This window comes from Oratosquilla oratoria, chromosome 6, assembly GCF_046742065.1.
Source record: "Oratosquilla oratoria isolate Oo_2021 chromosome 6, ASM4674206v1, whole genome shotgun sequence".
Taxonomy (NCBI): domain Eukaryota; kingdom Metazoa; phylum Arthropoda; class Malacostraca; order Stomatopoda; family Squillidae; genus Oratosquilla; species Oratosquilla oratoria.
Window position 1 is genome coordinate 28197740 of NC_134782.1, and position 10000 is coordinate 28207739.

The 10000-nt window shown below is 38.9% G+C and overlaps 1 protein-coding gene across 2 annotated transcripts in view; it reads left to right on the forward strand.

The window, feature by feature from the left end:
- The window catches only part of LOC143026138 (uncharacterized), a 10711-nt gene extending 7515 nt beyond the window's left edge, over positions 1-3196 (forward strand). Inside the window, exon 2 of one of the 2 annotated variants that reach the window (XM_076186142.1) lies at positions 68-1450. In XM_076186142.1, the coding sequence (XP_076042257.1) occupies positions 69-1256 (1188 nt within the window). In that variant the 5' untranslated portion in view covers position 68 and the 3' untranslated portion in view covers positions 1257-1450. Of the gene's footprint in view, positions 1-67; positions 1451-1607 lie in introns of those variants that run through there. The other variant, XM_076186141.1, reaches the window with a different exon arrangement.
- Positions 3197-10000: the final 6804 nt, after the last annotated feature.

Sequence of the window (10000 nt, forward strand, 5' to 3'; positions counted from 1 at the left end):
CCGATGAGCGATGGGCACGGAGGTTCCAATCACCGCTGCTCTAATCTGTGTGATTTCTCTTTTGCAGAATGGTGCGTGCTGCCTCGTTGGTTCTCCTGCTCCTACCGGCCCTCGTTCTGGGAGAGGGAGATGCCCAGAACTATAATTACGCGCCCCCTGTCCAGAACGGCTACCTTCCTCCCGTCAAAGAACCACCTTGCCCCCCGGTCACCTCCCAAGTGTACACAACCGTTTACCAGAACGTACCAAGCACATACGTTGTCCACAATGTCAACACCAAATATGTGACAACCACGCATATCATGACACAGGTTGTACCCACCACGATCTACACGACCCGTATCCACACCCAGGTACACTACCAAACCAGTGTCGTTCAGGTGACCAGCACCAAGTACGCTGACCATGTCGTTACCAAAAACGTTCCCAGTCCACCCATTTATAAGACAACCTACGTCACCACGACACGCGTCGTTCCTCAAGTTCAATACGTCACGAGGACCCACATCCAGACACAGGTGGTGCCCGTCGAGGTTACAAACACCCAATACAAGACCGAGTACAGCCCTGTGGTCAACTACCAAACAAAGTACGTGCCACAGACACAGGTCATCACCCTGCCCGCCCAGACAGTCCGCCAAACCCGGATCCAGACCGTCGTTCACACATCCGTCTATAACCAGCCGTCTCCCCCCCAGACTCGTGTTCAATACACGACTATGTATAGACAGTCAGTGCAAACTCAGAGGGTCCCCTCTCCCCCAGTCTATTCCACCAAGGTCGTACAGAGCCAACAGGTTATACCCACCGTCGTCGTCAACACCCGATACGAAAACCGCTACGTGACGAAACAGAATGTCGTCACCCGAACGAACTATGTCACCCAGACCCGTTACACTACCCAATACGTTCCCCAGGAGGTTGTCACCACTCAATACACCACCAATGTTGTTTACACTACCTTTTACACGACTCGTCTCCAGCCTTACACCCAGATCCAAACCGTTTTGCAGACCAGATACAACACCCCTCCTCCGGTTTACAGTACACATCAAGCTTACTACACCTCTGTTGTTCAGGTCCCTGGTCCCAATCGAGTCGTGACTAAGTACGTCGACCAGACACAGCAGAGGCAGAAGGTGGTCTACCAGACACAGGATCAATACGTGCCGGTCACATTGACGAATACGGTGACAGAGCCTTGCTCAAAGTCTGGATATAACTACCAGGCACCTGCAAATCCTTTCCATTACTAAGTATCATTATCTGTGCATCTGCCGCTTTCTCCGAGAAGAAGAAAACCTCCATCTTTTGCATCGTTATTCAATACGTTCATCTGAGTGTTGATGATCTGATATCAAAACAAAACAAAGTAAAGTCTAGGGTAAAAAATAACTTTAATATGATATGATAATATAATGTGTTTAATAAACACAAATTTATTAGTAAAGATGATTGATTAACCTAAATCTTTGCTTGTCTACTGTACATCCTAGTTAAGGTAAGCGTGTTTTCTACTACTCGTGATAACTAGCATATATGTATATGTTTCTTTACCATAGTTGTTTTTCAACCTTTTTCATGCACCTTCATTATAATGTTTACAGATGAGGTGTCTTCTGCTGCTCTGCTTCCTGTTGGGTTCGACTCTCGGTGGAAAAGTCAAGAGGCCGAACCGCGACCTTTTACCTTCATATGGAGCTGTGCAGCCTTCCCTGGACTCCTACCTGCCCCCTTCGAACGAACCCTGCTACCCTTCTGTCGTGTATTATACCAGAACTTCTTACAGCCAGGTAGTCGTACCCACGACTGTCTACAGTAACCAGGTACAGTACGTGACTACGACGCAGTACCAGAATCAGGTCTACCCTTCCACCTACTACTCCCAAATAGTAAGCACCCAGTACGTACCTAAGGTACACTACGTCAGCCAGACTCAGTACATAACCCGCTACAACACCAGAACTCAGTACGTCACACTCCCGCCTGCTGTTAATTACGTGACTGTGACCAAAACCCAGGATCAAGTTCAGGTACAGTACAAGACGCAATACACAACTCAGTACCAGAGGGTTCCAACAACAATCTACAGAAATGTGATTAAAACTCAAGTGGTTCCCCAACAAGTAGTCAGCACTGTCTACAAGACCAATGTCGTCACCAGCACTGTTCAGCTTCCTCCCTACACCCAGGTGGTCACCAGCAAGGCATACTCGACCTACTACAGCACTCAGGTCATCCCACCTCAAACCGTGTATGTTACTCAGACTGCCTACAAGACCAACTACATTACCACGACCGTAAACCTACCTCCAGTGGTCCAGTACGTCACATCCACAGTGGTCCAGAGGGTGTACTCAACGGTCTACTCGGAGGTCGTGAAAACCAACGTCCAGACACAATATGTCACTAGCACCAGGGACCAGCAAGTGGTGTCCACCTATTACCATACCCAGCGCGTGCCTCAGTACGTCACACGGACGCAAGTGATCCCCCACCAGGTGGTGAGTACCCACTACAAAACCAACGTCGTTCCCACGACCATATACAGGGAACAGGTAGTCCCGACCTACGTGAATCTCCCGGCCCAAACCCAGTACATTACGACAACGAGAACAGCTTATGAGACACAGATTCTTCCTGGACAAGTCAATACCAGGTACAGCACCAATGTTGTATACCATACGAACTATGTGACATCGACGGTCTACAACAAGAGGTATAACACCGTCTACGCCACGCAGACTGTCAAAGGCAACTGCAACACTGGCTATAACTACGACAGCCCTGCGATTCCTTTCCCCCTTGGTTAAGTAAACTTTATTTTACATATCAAATAAACTTGTCTTGATCCAAGTTCTTCGTACGCATAAAATATGATTGTCAATATTTTTTCCACAATTCTTTATTACAAACTACGGTTTGCCATGCCTTGTGACATTTACTAGAGTTATGGCAAAGATGCCGAGGTTTTTTCTTGAAAGCTGTAAAGAAAAATAACACCTCTTTGCAAAGCAGAACATCACGTTACTTTGTAATCCTCAGATGAGACCTTATGTTTAAGTAATAAAATTATTTACTACGAAAGGAGGTTGTTTTTTTCTATATCAATGTCAATGTGAGGTGTTCTAGAATCTGTTTACTTATTATCTTGATCTATACGTTGTTTGCACAAAGAACCAACTTTATTAAAGTTGATCTTACAGAAGAGTTTCCAGCCCTTTAATTAGTGACAATAATCAACATAAAAACCGATCTAAGCCACTCCGATATAAGCAGTCGAATTGACTGTTGCAAAAATGCTTATGATTTTTTTTTTTTTTTTTTTTTTACTTTCAGCTTTGGGTGCCTTGCTTCTCTTGCCTTTGAAGTCACTGCTTTGCACTATGAATCTTTGTTTACTGCAAAAAATGGATTATCCTCTACCAGGAGCTCTCGACAAAATCATGATGGTCATTATCACTATTACCATCAATAAATAGAAACTCATTACGTTAACATTTGAAACGTTCATATATAATCCTTCTCTGGAAGTTTTTAGAGCCATTACCATGAGTATACTAAATGTGACGTCAATAGGGCGCCTCTATTGGTTTTGTTTAGCTTTGGAAATAATATTTTGCGGCATAGGATGCAAATTTATATTTTGGTGGTCTCACGTAAGGAAACACTAGACTGCAAACAAGGTCTTCATCTTTACCTGCTGAATCTTACTGTTAAAATAGAGGTCAGTAGCAGATGCTGGATTTAAACGAGTAACAGGGTTGTGTGAAGTACGATCAGAACCAGCCCTGTAATGGACACACATGAACAACGATTTGAAAGAAAATTATAGTCATTATCATATTCAATAATCTGTTTGAGTTTCTCGCTGTTACTCAGGAAACAACAGACAGTGGTAAAGTGTGTCTAAGCTCCTAAGAGCTGTCTAGTCCGATCGCAAAGATACATTTTCTGTCCAAACTGCTTTGTACAACATATTTTCTTATATCCGAGAATTCAATGGATTCCATCATATCAGCCTAGGGATTGGAAACATCCTCATCTCAAATCAATCATAAAATATCGACTCCAGAAAGTGTCTCGAGGTTATCTTTAACTCTTTCCGTCCTCTTGTATAACATTCGTCTCCTACATTTACATTTTTTTTCTCTATGAAAAATCATCTCATCTCCCTCAAAACCTACTTTTATTTCTCATTGAAACACATATGACTGGGAATAAATATAACATCTTGTATGCTGTCTCCTATACTCTATATACTAAATACTCGTGTCTGTATTAGGAGACTTCAATGCTCAATGTCAGCTTTGGGTTTCCTTTTCTATTAATCCAGGCGGTGAAGTAGCTTTTAATTTCTTTATTTTGCTTGATCTGGAACAGCTTGTTCAACGTCTTATCTGGTCCAAAATCTCCCCTTGCGCATATGCATTCTTGCGTTGCCAAATACCTATGAGGCAGTAGCTCCCTAGTTTTTTCATGAAATGACTGCTGCTGAAATCCTTCGGTGATTGCAAAATGTATCACGGAGGTGAATATCCCGGGTTTAGAGATATATACTCCTCACACATATTCTATGGTCTGTGCGCTTCAAGGAGTCCGTTGAGTGTGTGGCATACGACGTGATTTACTACTATACTTCTTCCATTATCTGGTGACCCATAGGGTGTGACCGGCAAAACCAGCAGCGTTGCCACGTCTAAACCATCTCTAAAGAAAACAGGGGGGACACCGTTTTCTTTATATATGCATGGATGACCGGTATAATTAAAGAGACTACAAGTGGCCTGAAGACCCGTACTCAGCTTCTCTATGTAATTACTACACCCACCAACCCCCCAACCCCACGGAAAATTCCTAGGTCGGGAGCCGGGGCAACGTGACCTGAGATGCCACATCGTTTAACAAGTCTCTTCTTTTTTTACGTGTATAACAATTACTCATATCACCTACCATTTAATGATAAGATCAATATGCATTTAGAATATTCTATGTTAACATACTCGGGGTAGTGGACAGCTTCCAGTATATGCTGAATGTTTTGATTCAATACGTGAGAACACGGCAGACAATACCTTGTGGGTCACGAGATATTAGAAATAGTTTAACCATTCTGCCTAATCAACCTTAGTACATGTTTTTCTCTCTCTTATTTCCCATCTATGTGCTATTTTTTCTTTTGTTCAGTATATAGTAAAGGAAGCTGTACTATATTACAATGAGTATCACTTTTTAGGATCATAACAACGATTTGAATCAATGCTATGACATTTTCCCCCGCCATGTTGCCACGCCGTGGCGTCACATGTGAGAGAGGTGGAATGGAGGAATAAATAATCTTAAAGAGTGATACTCACTGTACTATAAAGCTTCCTCTTCTATAAAAAAGAGCACATAGATGGGAGAAAGAGAGGCGTGTACTAAGGTTGATTTAGCACGGCGTATGGCGCCACATCCTGAACGGACTCCCTGGAGCGCACGAAACTTGTTCTCATGCTCTCCAAATTGAAAATTATAAAATATTCACCTCTGCCATGAATGGTGCAAAATCTGGTCTTCGATGAGACATTCTTACGACAAGGGAAATGTGAAATAAAAAGATTGTATTTGTTATTCCTCGCGCGATATCTGGCACCTATTCAACATAATTCAAACGAGATTTATATATTGCTTATACTTCCTCTACGCCAGTAACTGTAGTGTTGCCGTGTTTTCTTTTAAGATGGGTACATTTTTTGTTGAGACTTTAATGACAATTGTTCACTTCCATCTTTACACCCAAGTTTCTTTCAAGAATGTTTTTTCCTACTGTATCTGGCCTTATAGTGTGGATAGCCAGATCATTCCCGCTTTCTTTGCTCATTCTACTATTTTTTTCGACCTTCATTCATTTTATATTTCCAAACTTCCTGAGCACTCTGTTTTATCTTGTTCAACAGCTTTTTCCATAATTTTTCTCTACCTCAACTTCATATCTACTTTTCTATCCCTTCTTTTAATCATACATCTCAAACAACTCATATTATTATTTCTTACCATCTCCCTTCTACTCAAAGATTTTGCTCCATGTAACAATATGGGTGCACTCATATCATTATTCTTTTCACCTTCTACTCAAATATTTTGCCCCGTACAAAAATTTGGCTACACTTTCCTTGAAAAAGAACATTCTCTTTGCATTCATCCATAGAATATCTATTCCTAATGACTATTTTTATGACGAAAATGCATTTTCTTATCTGGTTTATAGTTTACTTACACAGTTACACCTCCATTCAATAGATCATGTGAACCCAGATACTTGAAACTGTCCCACTTCTTCAAGACGCTCGTTCTTCAAACTCCTTTGCAACTTGTCACCGTCATTATTCTTTGTTCGCCTCATTACTTTGCTTTTGACCACATTCACTCGCAACATTCTTTCCTCATATACTTTCACGAGCCAATTCTCTTCTCAGAATCTGCTACATGCACAGTGTCATCCATATACAACAAATACATTTTCCTTGTACACTCTTCTTGTGGGTTTCTGTTAGCCTTCGCTGCTCGTATGTTTATTTGTTTATTATTTGTCTGTTTGTTTATTATTTGCTTGATTTTCATTTATTATTATTCATCTGTCAATTTATTATGATTTACTATTTACCTGTTGATTTATTATTAAACTATACCTATGCATTTATCTATTTTATCTTTTATTACTTATATTATTATTATTATAATTTTTTTTTTATCATTATTATATTTTTCTTTTCGCATCCGACCTAGTTATGGACCAAAACGTCTCCTGTCGGTTATGCTCCGCCTTTGTAATTCTTTGTAATGAGTCGGCTCCTCTTGTGATGATGGCATGCAGTAGTAGTATCGTATGGCTTTCTTACACCTCCAACTTTGTATTTGCTAGCCAGTCTATGAATGTTTGATTTGCTTCATAGATAGTCTGGTAACCCCCAGGCACTGCTGTGATTGCAGTGGCATGCTGTGGCATGCTGTGATTGCAGTGGCATGGCACTGCATTGCATGATGGCATGCAGTGAGGATTGATCTTGTGCAGTGGGTTTCCAAGAGTCGGGCTGATTCCAAAGTCCTTGAGTTCTTAAGGGTGTCCTTGAAATGAACCTTTGGTACACCTCACATTATTTCATACTTTGGCAGTTCGCCAAGGAGCATTTTTTTTAATAAGGCCATATTTTTAGAGAGAAAATAGAATAGTCAATCTCAACGTTTTTACAAAAAAAAAAAAATCAGAAACTGTACTTGGCAGTACATTGAACAGAATGTACTTTGATAGTGATTTTTGTTAACAATTTACTGAATACTGACTCAAGTTAACCTCAGAAGTGATAAAAAATACAAAACAGCTATAATTCAAGTTTGTATTGCATCGATAGATATCGCATCAATCGACTCATCATAAAGAGTAATTTCTACTGAGGATGTACGTGACTAATATATATATATATGTATATATATACATATATATATATATATATATTATATATATATATACATACATATATATATATATATATATATATACATATATATATACACACACACACACATATATATATATATATACATATATGCATAGATATCTATATACATATATGTATGTATGTATATACATATACATATACATACACACATATATATATATGTATAATATATATATGCATATATATATACATATGTCTATATATATACATATATATATATATATATATGCATATATATATATATATATATATATATATATATATATATATATATATATATATATATATATATATACATATGTATTAAGAAATAATGTCGATTTTAAGATATTGCGTCAGTTTATGTGATGTATCCTGGTGACCGTAATAATTTTGTCAATAAAATCAACGCACAGATGGACGATACTTGTACGGTTATATTGAGTGTCCTTTTATGACGATTTGTCTTATGTTTTATCACCTAGCGAATCTTCTCTTCTTAAAAAAAAAAGAAAAAAATTGTAATTGCTAATGACTGGTACGCGGCTACATATGGCATAAGACAATATCCCCAGCAAACAAGATGTTGGTAAGATGGGTAAACTGAGTCTAGATTGAACTTTTATTTGTTTCCAAACTTTTCTTGCCGGCGCTTCTCAATACTTTTTCTCGCGGGATGTTGGGGGTAATAGTATATATATATATATATATATAAAAAAAAAAAAAAAAAAAAAAAAAAAAAATTAATGCCACAGAAGAAAAGTCAAGCAAAGAGCTCGAACAAATAACGAATGCGGTTCGCTACCTGGGCTGTCTAAAATGTCTAGTACAATGAATCGCATTTCAGTCGATAAAACGCTTCACTGTAATTTTGTCTGAAAATATAGAATTACGTCGATCAGATATTTTTTTAAACAATGATAGAAATAATGTAGAAAGGAAATCGTAACCTTCGAATTTATGTTGTGCCAACAAATCGAGTGAAAAACTTTCTGTTTCACATTTCTGTTTCACACCAATCGACGTATCCATATTTTTAGTTGCGCTAAGAATTTTAGTTTTGTCGCAATTATTTTTTTAACCAAAGATGGTGATCTAAATTGGAAAAAAAAATATGGTTTTAGCGAAAGATTAGGAAACTATATCATTTCCATTATTTCGTGACAAATAAGGTGTTGTCTGCCATGTTGTCACGTACTGAATCAAAACATTCATCATATACCGGAAGCTGTCCACTACCCCGAGTATGTTAACATGGAATATTCTAAAAGCATTTTTTTTTTCATTAAATGGTAGGTGATATGAGTAATTGTTATACATGTAAAGAAAAGAAGAGACTTGTTAAACGATGTGACATCTCAGGTCAGGCGACGTTGCCCCGGCTCTCGATCTAGGAATTTCCGTGGGGTTGCGGGGGGGTGGGGGGCGGCGTCGCTTACATGGAGAAGCTGATTGCGGGTCTTCGGGCCGCTTGCAGTCTCTTTATTTACACCGGTCATACATACAAATATAAAGAAAACGGTGTCTCCCCCGTTTTCTTTGGAGATGGTTTAGATGTGGCAACGCTGCTGGTTTTGACGGCCACATCCTATGGGTCACCAGATAATGGAAGAACTATAAAATAAACAGTACAATAGATATAATGTACTACGATAGAACTCCTCATCACCAATTTTCTGATTATAGGTCAGAAAATTGTTCTAAAAAATGCACTTAAAAATTCCGATTACGATGATAATTTTAGTTTTGTCTAAGTTTAATTTTTTTTATATTATATATATATATATATATATATATATATATATATATATATATATATGTATATATATATATATGGAAACGTAGAATTGGCTGATATTTGCCAAATTTAGAGCGCCATTATTGAAAAAGGGAGAAACTCAAATTGATAATAATCCCATGAAGACACTTTTTGTGGCCGTTGTGTGTGAACAGTTCTATTGACTTAAACTATAATTTAACCGCTGCTGTTCAAACCCCTAATATGAACAGGGATGAGGATGAATTGGAGGAGGAGAAAGAGGCGAGGGGGAGGGGGAGGGGGAGTTGATCCTAGAGTTGAAGAAAACTCATCTGGGGACAAACAGAATAAACAAACAATTTGAGATATGGAAGACAACGTTTAGTATATCACTCGTGATAACCAGCGCATCTATCCTAAGGGAGAACATCGTGTCGACGAGCTAAAATCATGGAAGGGGTAAAGATTCTTGTGATAAACTAGGTTACCAGCACCTCTGTCCTTGTGGGCAATCTCGCGGTGCTGTCACGCGAGGAACATAAGAATGAAAGAGACTACAAGAGACCATAAGGCCTACATTAGGCAGTTCTATGTCCATTACCACTAATCATCTCCACCCACAAAATTATTCAACCTTTCCTTAGAGCAACCGGTAGTTTCAGCGCTCACTAGATGGTTACTAAGTCTATTCCATTCGTTAACCACTACTTTAAACCAGTTCTTGTCTATTTCCTTCTTAAATCTAAACTTGTCCAGTTCAAAT